Raw genomic sequence first — 20,936 nt, forward strand, 5'->3', positions numbered from 1 at the left:
GTACAAGGGTTACAGCTAGTAGTCGGGGGGGGGGGGGGGCAAATTAGGGAACTTTGGGCGGAGAATCAGAGGGCGGATATAATTGGGTCGGTGGGTAGTCAGAGGTATGACCAGTGTGTGTGTGTGTGCCGTCCGTGCCTATACACGATCGTGATTGTGCACTATACCGCAAACTAGGCGTCAAGGGGCGCCATCTTGGGTGAGAAAAAGTGAGATAGAACAAGGTTGTGCTGGGAGAGAGAGAGTGGGGAGGAGAGTAGGAGGAGGAGGGGGGAGGAGGAGAGTAGGGGAGGCACGGCCTAGCGGCCGTGCAACCAAGAAGTGAGGGGGCGGAGCTGGGGGAGGCTGTGAGAGAGAGAGTGGGCAAGGCAGGCGGCATGTGCACGCGCTTTTAAGCTCAATGCGCATGCGCATTGAGCTAAAATTTCACGGGCACTGCAAGGAATCGCCACGATTCCTTGCAAGTTGGTTAAAGAGTGTTTAAGCCCCCATAGTCTCGCAAGCTCGATGCGCATGCGCATCGACAGGCGAGACCTAAAAATGGGGCCAACTAATGGATAAACAGAATCAAATCTCGGGGGGACTATTTATCATAAAAGACTAACAATTTGTCAAGATTTAAATACTTGCAATTAACAAGTTGGGCCCAAAAGCAATCATATGAAGGAGCCTTGAATAAGTGGGAAACAGTTTTACATAACAACCCTGCACAGAAAAAGGAAACTGCTAAATGGTACTGGATGGTAGTCCAAGAGGAAGACTCCGATAGGCCGCCACTGGAGAAAGAGTGGAAAGGGCCCTTCCAGATGCAGATTTAACAACCCTGAGGCAAGTATCTATGAACACACTTTGCTGATTTGTCAAATAGGCACCTTTAAGGAAAAACTGTTTATTCACTTTGCACAGGGTCGTTTGGTCTCCAAAGAAGCGGTCTAGAATAGGAGAAATAAGATGCTTTCCGAAATGTGGGCTGCCAAAAGCAGATGATGTGCATATGTTCTAGCCAATAGGCACTCACGACAGGGCATTGTCAGAAGTGGGTAAGATATTAACAGAAATATTGATAAAGAACAAAGAGGTAAGCTTATCTTGGATTATATTTGAGATTCTAGACAAATATTTTTATTGGGACGAAGAAAGCGCTTGAACAGCAGTTATTAATTCTTGATTGTCATTGCTCGTAGAGAAATTAGTATTAATTGGATCTCCAGTAGTCCACTGTCTTGCGTAGCTTGGTTAAAGACTGCTAGACGATTTGGTAGATTAGAATGTATAAATGCTTCCATGAAGTGTCTGTATGGGAACCACTTGTTAGCCATGCTTTAAATTCACATAGGCAGTCGAGGATTAAAACAGTCCAAGGATTAATCCAATGGGAGGTATGCGGAGGAATCCGCAACCTCGAAATAAAGGTTCATAGTTGGTGTATCAGGGCAGGGAACACCCGGCAGGTATCATCTGTTCTCTAACCCCAGCATGCACTGTAACGAAACACCTTTGGATTGTCGCATATGAGAACCAAAAGAAAAAAAAGACTTGCAGGCCTAACTACATCCAACACATTTGAAAACCTGCACTTCAAAGTGTGCACAGAAACATGCAAATCAGAGCAATTCACTACCTGGATAGCAGTATGAAGGTCTCCCTAATGGGGACAACTCAATTCGGAGCAAACTCCTCAAAACGCACAATTGATAAAGCTCCGGCTGTGCTACAAATAGCACATGGGTTAGTAATCCTGATTAATTTGGTGCCTTTGACAAATCTTTTAAAGGGACAGTGTGCAAAGACACAGAAGGGTCACCAGTTGAGTTTGCAGGAAGACAGGTGGCTTTGAACACAAGTATACAGTAAAATGTCCATTGCAGTATGATCGTTCTTTCGTACAAAGTGAATACTGTTCAAGCCCACAGGAAAAATAAATAAAACAAACGACCACAGCTTAAAAACCATACATCCTTTATTAAGTCTGAAAGAGGTTATCAAAATGAAAACTTGACTGGGGTAAACTGGGGGAGCAACTAGACAATGGAAAGGACAGAAAGGATACTGTGCAAAGAGTGACCGGATGGCAGACACCAGACAAGTGCTGGGAGGCAGACAATAGATTAAAAAGGGAGTGACCAATGACGAAAAGTTCATTATTTTAAGATTCATCTTCAATAACACTGTCGCCGTCATCTTCACCTTCTTCTGCCTCTTTTTCTTCTTTGGACACCTCACACTAAGCATACAAAAACAAAACAGTAAACGTCATAAGGGATGCAATCAAGAAGGAAGCACAACTGGCAGAAGTCTTGACCTTTTAAGTGCACCATAGATACTTGAGGAAAAAGATCCCAGAAGGTTTTAAAAAGGGACAAGTGTCCTACAAGTCGTGGTTTAATGAAGCCAAGACTTCTGCGTAACAGTTCACAAGAAAGGACCTTTCATGTTGCTTAAAGGGCAACTAAACGCAACCGTACACAAGCGATTCTATCAAATAAGGGTACCTGCCCCTGATGGCTTAGTTGACTGTTCACTTGTGTGCCACTACTGTGAGTGAATTGTTAAACAGGGTACTTCTCTCACCCCCCCCCCCCCCCCCCCCCATGAGAAAGTGTGTCTTGCACTGACTGCCCCCAGCTCCCTATTCGCAAAGGAGTGAAAAACAAGTCCGACAACCTTTCAGGACAGCACACATGTAGCTATCTTTGTACTATGAAAAAACGTCTCACCCCAGAGCGCAGTACTCCTCTCTAAAGTTCTGCTTGGTTGTTGCAGCCATAATTGTGCACGTGCTTCAGTATTTGCCAACCTAGTTGTTGAATTTACTGTGCCAACTTTACCACATCATTCACCACACTGCAAATCAGATTCTGCCGGCATCTTACCCCTCCATCTGGATGCTCCTCGTTGTCATCTTCATCCAGCAGGTCCCCTTCTTCAGCCGAATCACCTCCCTCCGACGTCATCTTGACGTTAGTTTCATCTTTCTTACCCGAAATGCCTTGTTCATCTTCCACCTTAATATCTGCAAGTACAGACACTGCTCATCACTAATGGAACACTGATGCAACACATTCATTGAAACTGCAACAGTATGAAAACTATCTACACAACTCAAGATTCTAAATCCCCCATGATCCATTTGTAATCTACCCAGCCATAAAAATATTTTGAAAACACACGGGCAAACAATAGCTGGGATTAGACTTGCTGTACTAAAGTAAAGTTAGAAATCTTATACCTTACAGTTAATACCCTCACAAAAATGAAAGATGCGGAAAGCAAGTATTCATTCCTAACAAGGTCTGAGGTGGTACTCTACCATGGTCCTTGTTGCTTGGTCCCTGGATCAATGTGTGCTGCCTTGTTCCGTTCCACCCTGCCTCCCTCCTGGTTTCCAACCCCACCTGCCATTGGGTACAGGGATCACTCTTAACACATCGTAAGCGCTGGCCTCATCATAGGGCTTCCTTCACCACCCTCAACTTCTAGCCATGCTGCTGATGCTTGCACATCATTCATAAGTTATTGTCCAGCCCTCCTCAAGTAACACTGAACCAAATGGGGTGGGGGGGGGGGGGGGGGGGGGGGGTAGGGGGGTAAACCAGGCATAAGTCGTATCCTCTCCTGGAACATTGCAGGCCTCAAAAAGAAACTAGATATTCCAGATTGGCACGAATTTATTGATAAATATGAGATTTGCATGTTCCAGGAGACGTGGAGCTTGGTACCCTTGCATAAGTCTGGCTATACCACCTTCTGTGTCCCTGCCGTAACTCAAGGTTTGGGTCGCCCATCGGGGGGCCTACATATATGGGTTAAGACAAAAACCAATTTGGATATTTCTGTCCATAATGCAAATTCAGAGGACATCCTACACTTATCCTTTAAAGGACTCCTGAATGGCAATAGAGTTGACCTTATCAATGTATACGCCAGAGGAAGCCACGCAATCAAAACTCGACCACAGTTTTATCCCTGGAAACGGCTTTAGCAGGTATCCCTCCACGATCCAATATCATCTTAGGAGGTGATTTAAATTGTACGTATGAACCCCTAAGTAAGGAAGATCTGAAATACTCTATCCCTGCATTAAACCAGAGTCCTATTAAGAGATGGACGGTCAGGGCCCTACAGATAAATGCCCTGACACTGGAATACAATCTGCGGGCCCTTAACGGGAGAACAACTTCGGACCCCAATGGGGCTATGACATTCAACAGGCTGAATGGCCCCTCACGCATTGATTATATCTTAGATTTAAGATTATGGGGGAACGTAGTAGATGGAGGTCAAACAGATGCCCGATAGTGACCACAATCCACTTTGCGCTGGCATCAGATGGGAAGCCTATAAATCCTCACCTTTTCACAAAAGCAGTAGTTCCATCTAATTGCAATCGTAGGTTAAAATGGGATAAGGTGGCATGTCAGGAGGAAACACTGTCTAGTATATCTTTCCAGGTGGCATCTAAGACAGTGGAACTCTCCCTTTCTAATTCAATGCTCAATCCCATGCCAGGGTTTGATCTCAGTGAATCTTACAAGGCCTTTATCGATATCATAGGCTCCCATTTTAAAATTTAGGGGATCAGATGTAGGAAAAATACTGCATACAAAAGTGGCAATCCCTGGTTTACCGCAGAATGCAGAGCAAGGAGAAAAGCCATCTCCATAGCCCTACGGAAAAAAGATCCTGTGGCCATAAGGTTAGCGAGATGGGAATATTGAAATATCATGGTATCTGCAAAAAAGGGCATGGGAGGAGGATCATTGGCAGGAACTCAGGAAGGCGGCCTTTTTAAAAGACTCAACTCTCTTCTGGGATCTAATAAATAAACTAACTAGAAGGGGAACTGACTCCGTCCCAAACAATATAACCGAACAATGGTTTTCCCACTTTTTAAATCTTTATAGTTGTGAGGAAGGCGCAGAGCAAATACCGGCTGTCCAACTAGATCCCGAGCCAGAGACTACGGATCCTAAATTAGTTGAACCCATTACACTCTGAGGTTCAGGAAGCCATTAATAGCATAGCCCAGTGGTTCCCAATATGTGCGCCATGAAATCTAGCCAAGGCAGCCACGGACAGATGCTCATACAGTTTGGGAATCACTGATAATAAGTACGTTTTTTACTTACGTGCATCTACATTTAACACTGCTCCGTGTAGGCAGGCCTGCAGTGGTTGCCCTCTGCCATGAGAGGGCAGTGTAATCTCACTTTCAAGGTGTCTACTATCGGAACAGGAGGGAGGCGAGGATGTTTCAATGTCCGGTCAGGTGAAGTCCGCTGTCTAACCTGATCAACAGAGACCACATCAGACAGCCTGTGGGTCTTTTGCACTCAGTAATGTACATACAGTGGGCATCATCTGTCTTCATTGAGCTGCAGTCGACAGGCTAAATAAGTTGTTCATGCTCCCTTTTCCAAAATGGTAGTGGTAAAAAGAGAAGTGCTTGTCCGCATTTCAAGAGTTCCACGAGTCAAATTGCCCACAGATTCGGTCGTGCATTGGTTTCCTGCTGAGTTTGCAGCAGGTAGCAAAGGCGGCAGGCTGTCTCTCCCTTTTACATAATGGCATGCTGTTTATCTCCATTTTCTATTCCACTCTTGATGGTTTTTGCCCGGAATTGCAGTATAGCTCAACCCAGACTCTCCAGAGGTCTTTCAAAATGTTAAAGCTGCTGCTGAGGCCTTAGCCAGAGATATGCGGTAAGAGAAAGTATCTCTTTGCAAGGAGGGACATGTATTATTTATACCCTTATTTGGAAAAAGGTGGGGGTGAGGGGTGGGGAGCAGGGGATATGTAGCAGTACGACTTCTAGAATACAAAAAACATGCTCCGATCTCAGCAAGATCATTCTGAGGATTGAGTCTGCTGCAGTCATAAGCGTGCAACAGACCTGCAGGTCACAAGAGCAAATGCCAGTAGTAGCCTTTTGGGTTAACAGGGCAGTAGCGAACACCACAAAATTTGTTTTTACACTGCTTTTTTTATCCCAAATATTGACAATTTAGGGAGCATATAACAGAAGTTTGTCCACAATTGCATGATTTTTGACCTGATAGAAATCAGGGTTAAATCCATTTGTCTAAATTCCTAGACTGCTTTAGGATGTATTTATTTTTAGGTGACAAAATCTGCTTATTCACTTTAGACAATGTTTCAGGTATATGCCTTTACAGTTGACATATTATTGTAAGTAAACAGTTTGCTGTAAGTAAACAATTCGCTTTAGCTCCCTATTGTGCCTTTCTTATTCTCCTTCCTGAATCTAGAACCCAGGAGCCTAGCAAACAGAATAACCTGTGACCATCAAATCAAATGAGATCATATTGAAATTGCAGGAAAACCACGTTCATTGCCAGTGCCCAATCTAATGTTTTTTGTTTGCCTTTTTTGTGTGCTAAAAATTGCTGCAGATACTCCAAACCTTGATTGTGCTTTAATGTGTCTAGATCATGTTCATTTTAATTCTTATTTTCCATTGTCCTTGTTTTACACATTATATTTAAAAGAAAATTGGAACAGCCAGCCAGAGAACAGTGGTCACTATTAATAGTATCATTCAATATATATGTTTGCAAAAGTGAATATTTAGTTCCGCAAGCTATGGCATATCTTGTTTCTCACAACGTGTTTGTAATTCCTTTGTGAATCCCTCACCTGCTGTCGGTTTCAGAATTTGTAAATGGCTAAGAAACATGGCATGCTCTGATTTGAGGTGAATAAACCTTGTCGGGGTTTCGTCTGATGAAGCTCACAGTGTGTCACACAGTCTGCAGTGCACACGCCAATGCGTTTCAGGCAAGCACGCTGACGTGCATTTACGGTACACTTCAGAGAACACGGTCTCTCCAATTAGTCCAATCAGTTGTTGATACAGCATGGGGCTTTGCAGTGGCCAGGATAGGATTACATCTATGTTTTAGAGTACCTTCAGCTCCATCCCAATTATTTTTAGGGAAAAACATGAAAGTACTCCCGAGAATGGGCTTACATTCACCACCAGCCACGAAAGGTACCATAATGGGGAGCCGCGGCCTACAGTCAATAGGTAAAGGGAGCCGCAGGTTGGAAAGTTTGGGAACCACTGGCAGGGCTGTTTTCGGCACCCAGAGGAAGCGGAATGTGCAGGACACCTGCGGGGCTGCTCCGATCGCACCTGGCGCCGCTGTAGCTGGATCCGGGAGGAGACGCGAGGAGAGGACAGCTGTGGGCAAAATGGCGGCCGGAGCGCCGATGACTCAACTCTCTATGGGAGGTACGCTGACGGGCAAAATCTAAGGAACGCAGGGGCTGCCTCTATTTGAGGATAGTCTCCGGGGGCCTCTAGCGGCAAGACACCGGGGGTGGCCCGGCTAGAATCGACCTTCCCCCGCCTGCCTGACCCTAAAATGGCGGCACGGTGTGACTCCCAGCTAACGATCGGCGCCTTTGCCTGACCATCTGGCCCCAGCGCTTGCTGCCTCTCCCAGGGGCGACCCTGCAGACTCTCTCTGTGGCACTTGCCTGCGGGGGTGAGCCCTCTTCAGGAATCCCTGGCGGTGACCCTCGCCTGCTTCGACCTCTGCGATCTGCCGGACGTTTGATCTGCGATCTGCCATTTACCACTGGCTTTGAATTGTGCACAATATACAATACTCGCTCAGGAATTACAGATGCCTGCCCTTATGATGGCCGCCCCCCGGGGCTGATCTCGGAAGGATGACCCATGACGCCTTATCTCGCCCTGATCCAAGGATGCCTACCCCTGACTCCGAGCACCCCAACGCGCCGAGGAATCTCTATCTCCCTGCTCCAGTGTCTTGCCAACTGCCTGAGATCTACAATGAGCAAATCCCTACTAGCTTTACTCTGAACATTCGTAATGAACAGGGGCAGCTGAAATTCCAGGAGCCTAGTCCCAGCAGCTCGACGACTTCGGAGGGCTGGAAGAGGTCCCCCGCTACACGGCGGAGGAGGGCACTGGACATCGAATGCTGTCTCATACTATGTGACCTATTGTTCCACTACACCTCCCCGCCCGAACTTTCTCACTCAACCTTTCAGTACTGTTATTAATTGCACATCACAGGGGCAGCTAAAATTCCAGGAGCCTAGTCCCGACAGCTCGACTTCGGAGGGTTGGAAGAGGTCCCCCGCTACACGGCGGAGGAGGGCACTGGACATCGAATGCTGTCTCATACTATGTGATCTATTGTTCCACCTGTCTGTCTATGCTCCCCCAGGTACTTCTCTTGTAAAGCGCTCTGATATCCGCAAGTATCTTGTCCGCGCTATATAAAACTTTCTAAATAAATAAATAGCCCCTGGAAAAGGCTGCCGGCCCGGATGGTTTACCTGGCGATTTAATTCTCCATGACCCCATTGTTTGGGCCAACCTCATTTTACACTCGATGAATCTCCTGTTACAGGGCCATTCAGTTCCAGATTCCTGGAAAGGAGCTTAAGTGGTCACAATACACAAGGGGGCTAGAGGACCCTGCCAACTACAGACCAATAAGCTTAATTGATGTAATCCAAAAGGTGGTTGGCAGGGTTCTGATCTCCAGATTGGTGGTTTGGCTAGAGATGGGAGACATTAACGCACCTACAAGCAGGATTTAGGCAGAAAATAGGTACAATGGATCAAGTCTTCAGATTTACAGCTACATATTGGAAAAGGAATATGCTACTTACCAGTATGCATCTGTTCTTGCCTGCTGTTTGTAAAGGTCAGGTAAGTGTTGGAGAATTTCTTCTAAGCTGTCGTAGTGTGCCCCGTCATATCTGGCCAGCAAGGCCTGTGTATTGGCAATTCTCCATGAGTTTGCTGCTTGAGCAGCTACTCTTCTGCCTGATGCCTCAAAGATTTGACGCTTTGTCCGGAGGAGTTGCCTCTCCGGTAGTTTGGGAATTAGCTTGTTTACGTGTGTTGGATACCACTAGGGAGTCTAGGGGTAGCTGACCCTTGATGTATGTAGGATCTATAGGTGCAGCCGTTTATTTCTTTCCAATTCTAGGGTTTATGGCCCGTGCCCTAGCAGTGCCCTTAAAAATGTCATGTGCGTGTTTTAAGACGCCTTTCAACATGGGGAGTATTTTTACGTGTCTCTCAGAGGTTGTGTGTATCAAAGAGAAAGTCTTCTTCAATAGCATCAGAGTGCATATCTACATTAGGGTAGGTAGCCAGCCGCTCTATCAAGTAAAGAATTTAAGGCCACAGTATCTTCTGTGGGTGATGGCTTAGTTGGGTAAAGTGCAGGTTCTGTAATTGGCAGAGCCCCTTTGTCTGGTTCTCCTCCTGCACCCCATGGCTGTAGGTTAGATTCTCCAGTTGGGTTTTGGGGATAACAAAACCCTACATCTGCATCCTGATCTTCATCTGGGTTGTAGTCAGGTGATGTTGGGGCATATGTCGTAATCATATCTGGATTGATCGGTTCAAAAAGTATTGGAGAGGTAGCACAATCTCTTCTTTTTGACTGGTATTCTAGGAAAGTCTTGTATTGGCAAAGGCCTTTTCTTCTTTGAATAAACAGTCACTTTACCAGTTACTGGGTCAATGTACAGTTTTGACTGGTCTTCTGTGTCGGTGTCTGGATGAACAAGCTCTTCCTCCACAGTTTTAGGCTTTGGTTTGGCTGTTTTTGGGTCGATATGACCGTCCTGAGATCCTCAGAAGCGGTCGCTCCTCACGCTGCTCCCATTCTGGTATTGTAGCGCTATACTGACTGAGTGCTCTTTGCCTTTATAATCAGCTGCCCATTGCTCGCATTGCCCCTGCAACTATTTATGCCTTATTAGCGCCTGACTGTATTTGTATCGTAGCGCTATACTGCCTGCTGAGCTGCGCTTTCATTAATAATCGATTCTGCATTGCTGCCTTTGATTTATTTGTGCCCGATTGTGCCGGTGACTCTTCCCTTTTTAATACCGATTGTTGGGGTCTCGTCCTGTGTGGCTTTTGGCTTGCTGCCATTTTGTTGTTTGTTGTTGTGCCTTCCCAGCCCGGCTCTCCACCCCCCTCCCGCCTCCCAGCTGCTCCTCCCTCGCCCCACCCCCCTCCACTTTCCACTTATGACAGATGCTTTTGCGCACAGCGGACGCGCCCCATAGGTAAGCCCGTCCGCGCCTGGACTGCGCCCAGGGCCAGACCCCCGCAAAATCCATTACACCCGCATAACATAAGACGCTGCAACCCTCTCAGCCCTTAACCCCGGCCGCCCACCAAAATGCTACCAAGCAGCCCCAGGACACACCCATGGACCCTTCATCTGCCACTCCTGCAAGTTAAACTGCATCAGGACCCACACCAAATCCACAAACTCCAAACAGAGTTCCGACACTAACCACTTAAAGTGCACCCTGCTCAATACCCGCTCGGTCCACAGACTCACCATTGAACTCTGGAACCTACTCGACACTACATCGCCGGATGTCGCCTTCCTTACAGAAACCTGGATGAATGCATTATCAGCACCTGACATCGCCATAGCCATCCTGGACGCCTACAAGATCACCCGAAAGGACCGCACCAACCAAACAGGAGGAGGCATCGCCATCGTCCATAAGAACACCATCCGCATCACGACCAGTTCCAACGATAACCTCGCTACCGCCGAACACCTTCAATTCCAGATCCACACCGACCCCAGGACCACACTCAGAGGCACCCTCATCTACAGACCACCAGGACCCCGCACACAATTCAGCGAAGACATCACTATCACTGACTTTATCAGCCCACACGCCCTCCCCTCCGAGAACTACATTCTACTGGGTGACCTCAACTTCCACCTGGAAAAGAAAAAGGACAGCAACACCACCACCCTTCTGGACAACCTGGCCAACCTCGGACAACTTGTCAATACCCCCACCCACTATGCCGGGCACACGCTCGACACAATCTTCACCTCCAGCAAGCACATCTCCTTCAATCACACCACAGCTCTCCATATTAGAGTACACATTCTTAATTTTCTTTAACTAGGTTATGGAGATGAGAGGTAATCTGCTGATCCTAGTAAAGTATGCTTTGTAAGGTGGGAGAACTTACCCATTTGCTTTGTCTGTTCTTTTTCAATCCGCTCAAGACTCTCAAGGAGCGAGTCCACCTTCTGTTTTATTTGGCTAAGCTCTTTTTTGATAGACTGAAGATCATCTCCTTTTACTGAAGAAAAAAAACAGACAATTAAACTGGAGCTCAACCTAAAGTTACTTACCTGCTCAACGTTTTTGCAGCTAGTGGTATTTTGAGGCTCCTATGTAAAGCATATGCCACCACTGATAGTGGGGGCAAAAAATCTGCTATAATAAGCTAAATTTAGACAAAGTAGGGGCATGTATAAAAGCAAGGATTTTCGAGCCGCTTAAAGCCTGGAAAGAGAGAGCCTAAGTGACAAGTTTGTACTTAATATTTGTATAGCTCTAGCCACAATTCTTGCCACAGCAGCCATGACAACAGAAGAACTATGCTTCTATTTCCCAAATAACCCAATGCAGTCCTAACATGCAGTCCTCAATATCACAGAACAGTGATATTAAGGAATTACCCAATGGCTGCTTACAACCAGTGCGGAAGAAGCGGAGTGGAGCCCTTCCTTCGTAGCGTGGATATGCTTTGCTCTGTATTAATTACAGCTCTTATCCGTACACACTGCTTCCTTACAAAAACATACTATATTCTGATGGAAATCCGGTAGGAACGATTTCATGCACATTTAGAAGTCGCTACATTTTACTTTGAGCAGCTAGAAGAGCCAATCAATAAAATCAAACACCTCTTTAAAAAGTTAATGGAAGCTGCAGTGCACCTTACCAGCAACACTAAATTTCCCCTTTATGCGTAAGTAAATGGTTAATTTAAAACACAATTGCTACTAAAAATAACGTACATTTACCAGATTTAGAAGAAGATCCACGCTGTCCACTTTTGGAATTGAATCCACTCTTGCCACGCCGCGAGGTATTCCCAGACACCCGTTGTCGTTTTGATGGTACTACAGCTCTGGCAATTGGCGGAGGTGGAGGGACACGAGTGGCTGAATAGCTGTATAGCAAGGCAAAAGCAGAGGGACAAAGGAAAGGATGTTTTATTCTGCTAAACTTTAGCAGCTAAGGTAACTTGCACATCAAACTATTAGAACAAACAACCCTAAAAAAAATGCAGAAGAACAGAGTGGCCAGTTTGACGCCACACAGGTTTGGATTGCAATGCAACCATAACTTTAATTGACTGCCATTGTTGGTCCTGGGTATTGATTTAAAAAAGTACTGAATTAGAATAAACAACGTTAAAGAGTTTTGACCAGTCACAATTTCACCATGCGCACATAGTGGTAACAGACCTACTCCACAAATCCTAAATCTGCAGGCCTAGGATACGATTAGTAACCATTTAGCCGGAATGGAGCAGGAAACAAATCAAAGGACCTCTTAACTCGACAAACAGTTGTAGCAAAGCTATACCTTTCATAGTATTCCCGCGGTATGTCATAGTCCAGGTCAAAAGAAGATCTGTAAGAGAAAGCAGCATTGTGGTTCCCTGTCTGAAAGATACAGCACAGTCATGCAACACGTCATTCATTTATCAGTGTACACTTTGGGGGGGGGGGGGGGGGCGGGGGGGGGGGGCGAAATATTACATTGCACGTAATTAAAGAATACATAAAATCCGCCCTGTTTAAACATCCACCCAGTGCACGACCAGATAGATGCCCTCCTCCAGCTGCAATCTAAGCTTTTAGGACTGCTTCAAAAATCTGTAGACTAAAACAGAGAATTTTTGCTGGAATGCCTTAAAGAGTTATAAATTCATCTATAGTACTAAATGGCCAAATTAAGAATTAGATGGCTATGGTACTGACCCATACATATCTGCTGCCGTCCTCTTTACTGCAGGATTTTTCCCTCGGTTAGCCTTGGGCTCTGCTGCCAGGTTGATATCTGCAAAAAAACGAAGATACACAATGTTGGATTGCAGTCGAACAAGGTGCCAGCACTTAGGAGAAAAGTCAGAATTAAGCAGGCACTTCTTTTATGTGCTTGTTGCAGTTCAACTGACAGGCAGAATTACAGGAGAAGAACCCAATTCATGGCCAACTAAATCTAAACCGTTTACTGAAACTGCTAACCAGTTTTTGCACAACCAGGTATCCACTGCCGAAAGGCTATTTGAATGCATTTATTTTCTTGGAAGAGGCAAGTGAAATCTAAAGGGACTTGAATTTGTTAATTACTTTAAAATTTGGCACCCCAAAATAAATTGTTACCCACGTGGCATGACTCATTCAAAAGATCGTGGAGGGGGATCCTTTATAAAATTAAACCATTAATGAATATGCTGTAATGTTCACAAAATCCTTGTTCCCTTAACAGGCATTGGCCCATCTCTACACTCACCAAGAACCTGCCCAGCAATCATGCGACCATCTTCCCCTGCAACTGCTGTGCGGGCATTGCGCTCATTCAAATACTGGACGAAGGCGTATCCCTTGTGCACGGAACAGCCGACGATCTTGCCATACTTGGAGAAGATGGCCTCCACATCGCTCTTCTTTACCACTAGTGTGTTCAGGTTGCCAATAAAGACACGCGAGTTGAGGGACCGAGGGTCCGTTTTGTTCGTGACGTTACTCGCCATCACGGTTCTCACCGGGGACGCCATCTTGAGGCCTGGGGGAAAAGAAAAAGACTGGAGCGTGTGTGCGCAACGACAAAAAAAAAAAAACAGAATGAGCAGACATCCCACCCGAGATGAGGTTAAAGAAGGCTCAAAGTATTCTAGTCACAGCTGCAAATAGCAAACCAGGCCTTGCGCTGAATCCGCACTGGCTTCACTTTGGTGAACAAAGTGCCATGGACAGAATGCGAAATACTTATGTAAATGTTACTAGATATAACTGGATCAGAAATGTAAATTCATGCTGCACGGTCAAAAAGCCTCCTACCAAAAGCCCCACCACTCCATACAAACCTAAATACTTTATTAGGTTAAATGCACTTCTATGAAAGTTTCCTTCTGAAACATGAGCAAAGGAACAACCCCTTTTCCTCATCTCAGGCAAGCTAAAGTTATAGACAGATGGGTCAACAGCAAGGCTGGAATACAGATAGCTCAACGAGAGCTTACTAGGCCACAAATAATCTCAGCTCTTAAAGCTCTGGGGGAAAAACCCAGCCCAAAAAAAAAAACCTAGTGACTGCTAGGACAACCTGTAACTGCTAGGACACCAGGTACATTTATAGGTGTCTATGTAGATCTGCAGAGAACTATTATGTGACCATTTCTGCAGACTTACAATTAAGCAAATGTCCACGATTTAGTTATTTGAACTGCCTAAGCTTTTTATTTGGTTTGTATACTACATAATTATCACTCTGAACAATGAAAAAGCACGGTCATTTGGCCGCCGATGTAACAAACTAAATCTAACATTCACCAATTAGCCTGCGTCATGCATTTTATCTCTTAATCAAACCTATGTTCGTAAATATATTAAGTTATTTATTTTCAGAAACAATCTTTTGCGGTGAATTTGCAATATACCTGCAGATCCATCAACTCCTTTTATGTCCTCAAGAAGACAAAATTGGGCCTAGAAAAGCTGAAATGTTTTCTTTTGCCAGTAGGTGACATGTTGGCTTCAGGACAGGGAGGTGGATGATCTGTTTGACACAACGCAGAAGTACATAACCAGAGCCACCAGAAAGATTGTCACAAAGTTAACATGTTGCTATTAAGTAATACTTCTACCTGCAGAACCCCCACCACTTGAATCAGCACCCAACTGGTCCCTCCAAGGTAATGAGTGAGGAGATGGTGAAACTTATAAGTCCTGCAACACAGTACTGGAAAGATTGCCAATCAGTAGAGCCAATAATGCTCGGATAAGGTTTGGACCAAAAACACGTTGCAGCCAGGCAGATATCCAGAGGCTAACGCCTCAGGGCAATTAAAAGCAGTGTTTGCATCCAGAGGCTCACTGGGAAGAGTTTAGCATGATGGAGCAGACAGTGGCCGGCTTACGAATTGGCTTCAGTTTCTTGGAACCATTGAGGCCAAAGAAAACCGGATTACTCAGTTACCAGCCAGTCCTCTCCAAGTAAAAACTGGGAGCCCAGAGAGGCTTCAGATTGTGCAGTCGTGCCTCTTTGTTAACAGGAGGAGCGTAGGGCGTTGGTAGGTCGACGCACTGACCCATGTGGAATGGGTTACAACTTCTAGTAGCCAAGTAAACTTGGTTAAAGGAAAACCTTGCCTGAAAAATGATAAAATGACTGCATCTTGCAAGTACGCGAAGAGGAGTGAACGGCACTCAAGAAAGCAGTCTTAAAGATAAACAGCCGCAAAGGATAACTGTTCATCTGCTAAAAAGACAAAATTATCCTGGAGGGGAGAGCAAAGTTAAGCATGTGATGCAGTGAAAAGGTGAAACAAATGATCAGCCTACTAAAACAAGCATTGGTAATGCACTTGTTTCTCGAAAGTGCTGACGAATGAGCGGGTTTTAAAATCAACCACTGTCTCCGACAAAGGAAAGAGCTCCGGGACAAGTATCACAGAAGTGGAGAAGATGAGGAGCAGCAGCTGCCAGAGATGCTGACTCGAGAAATTGAGGTATAGTATCACCAGGAGGTGACGGTTTGGAAGGGTATAGGACTTGTCCCAAGATATCATTTGTGTGTCCGATATCATGTCACGGCATTGTGCCCAATGGTCCTGCAGGGTCCTTTTTGATCGAAAGGCCTCACAATCTTCTGTGTGCTCGGGAGATAAGCCCAGACCATGTGACTGTCTCTTCGTGGGTACTTGGAATGGCAGTATCGAAACAGAGTCCATTCCATCAGAGTATCCTCGATGGAGGCTAATTAGCACAGAGTAACCCGAACGGGTGAGGGCCAAAGGAAGCGAACATAACGTGCCGACCCAACGAATTCAAGTCCTCCGAACTTCGATATGTGCGGAAGAAAAACTGTTTCAAAACAATCCCGACATTGGTAGAGTAGATTAAGCACCAAAAGGATCCCAAAAACTGTCTCAAACCTGAATGCCGTAATAAACTTCCAACCCCTATGGTGGAAAGAGAAAAACATTTGAGTTGATGCCCATGCAGACGATTACCAAGAGGAGTCACCTTACCCCGTGACTCGAAAGATCTTCGAAAGTAAACAACTTGCACACATCCAGTATGCAAAGCATTTTGATCTACAGCCACAGATGCCTTAAACCATTGTTTCTCAGGAGGGCTGCAAGCAAGGCGAGTAGAACACATGCTTGTACCTTGGGTAGGTCTGCCCTTTACGTGGCCTAAACTACCTTTCCATATTTACTCCTGCACAGACAGATTTAAAACACTTTTGAAGACCTGGCTATTCCAATTGGTCTTGGTCTGTATCACGAGATAGCCTTCAGGTGTGATTTGTCAGCGCTAGCAAGAATTATTAACACAACATAACAGACAAATGCCTGGGCAAGGCACTCCAGCAAAGCCTTCAGGGGATGCTTGCCTATGCCCGCTGAAAGCAAAACTTTCGGTGCAGCTAAGCAGCAAGTGTTAATTTTGGGTTTCAAAGTGTGGGATACTGTATTTAGAGGCAGAAGGCGATGAGACATAAATTGGGTGGGGGTCTGAACAGTAAAATGCAAGAGTTAAGCAGGCACAGAAGATGAAAGATTGTCAGGCTCAGAAGCAAAGCTCCTTTCTCAAACATCTGGACCACAGCCTGAATATCTGGTTTGGAGAAGATGAGGGCCAGCACAGTCAGAGTGAATGCCACTATCACTGGAGTTAGTACCAGGAGATGGACATTGAAAACAGATATGGGGGGCTTTAGCGCTCAGAACCAGCAATGATGGCATCTCCACCAAGTCTGGCTCAGTAGACAGCATTGAGGCCAGTGTATGTGAAACAAACTTGCCGGACTGAAGGCCAATGCACCAAGCAGGAGACCACAAATCCGAAGAGATAATTTTACGGTACTTCGAGTTTCTTCATGAACTAATTCATGGAAGAAGCCCGCTGCGAGGATCTACTGGTCAGACGAGCAGGAATCGGTAGGAAATGTGAATTTGGACCAGCAATGGGCTCCAGCCAATAAAAGCTATGGTTTCCACCTCCTGCTCCTTTATCGCCGTAGCAAACAAACTTTTCACATGATCAGTTATTGCAATTAGGATATTGTGCAGATTTGAGTGAGCCATCTGCTTGTGGAAATATCAATAATATTTAAGCTAAGAAGGACTGAGAATAAAAATAAAAGCATTACTGCTTCAGGAGTGACCGTATACAGCTCTGTGAGGGTATGCACAGATTGGACTCCCAAGTTGAGGTGCCCACTTGGAGCAAAAGACAGCCATTTGAACTTTCCAGATCCAGCCATTCACTTGGAAGACATTTGAGGCAGGGGAATCTGTTGGTAGAAGTATCAGTCAGATCATCAGACACTACTCACTGCTCTAAAAATGTAACCTTTATGGAAATAATTATTTTCTAAATCGAGGGCAGCACAGCAGACAATAGCGAGACGTCCTCAAAACTGCACCACCAGTATGTGAAAGGGCAGAAATGGGTAAAACCATTTTATATTGCAAACCAGGACTACATATTCACTAACAGAAAGGGTACAGGGTGGCTTCTGTAATAAAGATATTAAACTAATTACTACCATGAACGCAACACATGACATTAAAGAAGGCTTGCTATTAAGTAAATTTGATATGGCAATTTTAATTAGAAAATACGTAAATCTCATTCACCTACACAATTGTTAATGCAACCACACATGCAGTTAATTATACAAAAAAACCTTAAGACTGCATTCAGCCCATTCTAAACAATCCTTCACTACACATCTTTGGAGAGAACTAACTAGCCTGGTACCCTCACCCGTATGCACCCCTCTTACCATCTCCCTGGCGAGGATACAGTCCACTTCAATGGCCATGCTCTGTTCTGTTGCTTGCAGATAGTCGGATGGCCATGGAGGCATTGTGAGGAAGAGCAAGGGCGGGAGAAGGATAGAAGGGGTCCTAGGACGTGGACTATGTCTGGGAGGTAGGGCTTGTGAGAATGGGTTTGGTGACAGTAGCAATACCAGCAGAGCACATTCAAAAGAAAAAAAAAATATGTAGGAAAAATATAGACTAACATTCTAAAGCCAGAGACTTAAAAAAGCGGATTCATATGCTTCTGGTGCACGTAGAAAATGGTTTCACAGTGATTTTAAATTGTTAAAAATCTACCCCCAGCTACTTCAATCACAGATGGCTATTGTACCAATGGCAGAAAAATAGGGCCTGTAAAAATAAACAGTCATTGAGAGACACCAGCAGCAAACAACAAACAACAACCATAAAAAGGAATTGGAAAGGCAGGAAAAATTGCAAAAAAAAAAAAAAAAATTGTAAAAATAAAAGGAAGACTTACTGTAGTAGACGATCAAAAAACTGTAAAAAAGAAAAAAAAATAAAAAATATTCCGTATTAGAAAAATCTGACTGAAACAAAAATACTTGCAAAATGCATCAAATCTAACATTTGTTTTTCCTGTGTGATTCCGGCACCCCCGAAAACCTGGGGTGTGTGGAAGATTTCAGAAGCTATATACATTTTAACACCAGAAATCAAGGTGGTTTAATTTGCAATTACGCTTCACGCAACCCCTCTGTGGAAAAAAAAATTTAAAATTAAAAATAAATATCCATTTTTGAAAATGACATCATCCAAACAACTCCATTGAGGAAAACTGTAAAAATGATAAACGAGGTACTTCAGAGAAGCTCCCTCTGGGTGTAGCGCGTGTTTGTGCTTCATGACTGCTTTAGACTACAGAGCTAAAAAGTGCACTTGGGAAATGGGTTAAAGGGGCTGTGGGTGGGGAAGGGGGCTTCGGAGAGCTCCAGTGAGCTGGATTCAGGGGGCCGATCACCTTGTTGCCCTGTGAAAGGAGAAGGGGGAAGATTTTGAGTCAACGTTACTCTAGAGACCACCAATAGCTGCCCAATGTCAGATTGGGGACACCGTGATCCCACCCTCTCCCTGCCCATAACGACAACGTAGCCATAGTCCATAGACAAGCTCATCTACATACCAAGAGGTCCACCCACCTACATCTCCTGTACCAAGTGCAGAACAATTCTAAAAGGGCTACCCCAGCGCCAACCTCACACCAACCCAGTCTTAAGCCCAAGGTTAAGGAATCCTCCAAGCACCTCGCAGTCTAGGCGGTGGAGGAGTAAAAGCAGATGAAGAACCTTAGAACAGTTGATACACTGAGGAAGGGAACAAGCAAGCTACAGGTATGAACTGTACAAGAGTTGAAGGTAATAAACCAGTAGTTAAGTGTTATGCAGTTTGCAAAGATCATAACATCCCCAATAAATGATACACCAAGTTTCATAAAAAAAAAGTCTTTAGGTCTGGCTCTACATGCCTTTTATTACCAGTTCTATACAAGACAGGGAGTTTGTTTGGGTGTGCTCCAAGAGTATTTCTTTCTCATGTCATGTTCTAGGTACATTGGCAATTCATTGTGCCTTTTAGTAAGCGCTTTGATTGGAAAGTTACACTTGAAAAGAGCACTCTAATCACGGTCACATCCAGTCCTATATCCAGTCCTAAAACCAAAGATGGCCGCCTGGTAGGAGCTCCTCGAAGGAGCTCCCCGTGCTTGGGATCCCTTAAGTGGGTATATCCCTGTTAGCAGCAGCCACCGACCTCCCCAGGAACAGGAATCTTGTTCTGGACACCGCCGCGACCCGCCAGCTTCACAACGTCCGTGGAGGAACGTGCTGGGATAGCGGAACAACAACAAGGCGGAGTGAGGCTCGGGTCGGTCGCAAGAGACACCCGATTTCCTCCACAGCCGGGGACAGAACAGAACGCACACCGGAGTGTCCCCTCCCTCCTCCGAACGGAAGGCAGACACGGAGATCGGGAGCCAGGGAGACACCTCAGCGGACACCCCAGGACCGAAGAGGGCTGAGGCAACAACAACAACCTCGGAACATCCCCCTGTCTGCTGCTGAGGACGCCGCTCGGTGTACTTGCACCGGCATCGACAGGAGATCACCGAGAGCAGCGAGGAGCCAGCCGACAACGGAGCCCCCCCACCCCCTTTGCAACTCCGCCGCAGCAAGAGGAATCACAGCGGGGCAGAGGGCACCAGGAACAAAGCGGAGCATCGGACCCCACGACACAGCCAGGAACAGAACGCACACCGGAGTGTCTCCTCCCACCCCCGAACTGAAGCGGTGATCGGGAACCAGGGATACACCTCAGCGGACACCCCAGGACCGAAGGGGGCTGAGGCAACAACAACAACAACATTGGATCAAGACAACGGAGCCCCCCCACCCCTTGCACCACCGCCACAGTAGAGGAATGAGAGCGGGGCAGCGGACACCAGGGCGAAGGCGGGAGAAGCACCGGACACGGTCGATGGTCGGGCCCGACGGCAGAAAAGGCAGCACCGGGTCACGGCGACCCCCCCCCCCCCCCCCCCCGCAGCAGAGGAGCACGAGCGGTCGGGAGAGCAGGGAGGGACGTTGACCACAGGTGATGGCTCACACGACGGGGGTCACTAGAGCACGAAGCGGAGCCGTGAGAGCTAACACAGCTCACAATCACAAGGAGAAAATTAGGACCAGTTGGGGCGGCGGAACACCGAAGTCTGCCCCCCGTGACATCGGTATACGGCTGGGATGCATTTTTTAACCAGTCACATACACCCACGAAGGGGAAGGAAGTCAACTATGGATTTCTGTAATGCTTCTATTTAACTCTGCTGGTAAGAGGGACTGAATCACAAAACTCAGGTATTTACTTTTCCCTCCCACCGACTCTCTTTTTGAAAAGCCTAACTCACTGAAAAACTCTATCCCTTTGTACAAAATGGCGGGGGCCATAAAACTGTAACAATAAATCCCCCCATACCTTCTATCTTCCACGCGCCCCTTCA

The 20,936-nt window shown here is 45.9% G+C and overlaps 1 protein-coding gene across 4 annotated transcripts in view; it reads right to left on the reverse strand.

Annotated features, from left to right (window-relative positions):
- Positions 1 to 1,942: 1,942 nt before the first annotated feature.
- The window catches only part of HNRNPC (heterogeneous nuclear ribonucleoprotein C), a 41,108-nt gene continuing 22,114 nt past the window's right edge, over positions 1,943 to 20,936 (reverse strand). Inside the window, exons 2-9 of one of the 4 annotated variants that reach the window (XM_086923049.1) lie at positions 18,405 to 18,424; positions 13,378 to 13,650; positions 12,843 to 12,921; positions 12,445 to 12,492; positions 11,877 to 12,025; positions 11,033 to 11,146; positions 2,874 to 3,013; positions 1,943 to 2,224 (exon numbers count right to left, since the gene is read on the reverse strand). In XM_086923049.1, the coding sequence (XP_086779175.1) occupies positions 2,147 to 2,224; positions 2,874 to 3,013; positions 11,033 to 11,146; positions 11,877 to 12,025; positions 12,445 to 12,492; positions 12,843 to 12,921; positions 13,378 to 13,642 (873 nt within the window). In that variant the 5' untranslated portion in view covers positions 13,643 to 13,650; positions 18,405 to 18,424 and the 3' untranslated portion in view covers positions 1,943 to 2,146. Of the gene's footprint in view, positions 2,225 to 2,873; positions 3,014 to 11,032; positions 11,147 to 11,870; positions 12,026 to 12,444; positions 12,493 to 12,842; positions 12,922 to 13,377; positions 13,651 to 17,883; positions 18,915 to 20,936 lie in introns of all 4 variants that reach the window. The other 3 variants (XM_086923047.1, XM_086923050.1, XM_086923048.1) reach the window with 3 other exon arrangements.

The sequence above is a fragment of the Lissotriton vulgaris genome, chromosome 5 (assembly GCF_964263255.1).
Source record: "Lissotriton vulgaris chromosome 5, aLisVul1.2, whole genome shotgun sequence".
NCBI lineage: Eukaryota > Metazoa > Chordata > Amphibia > Caudata > Salamandridae > Lissotriton > Lissotriton vulgaris.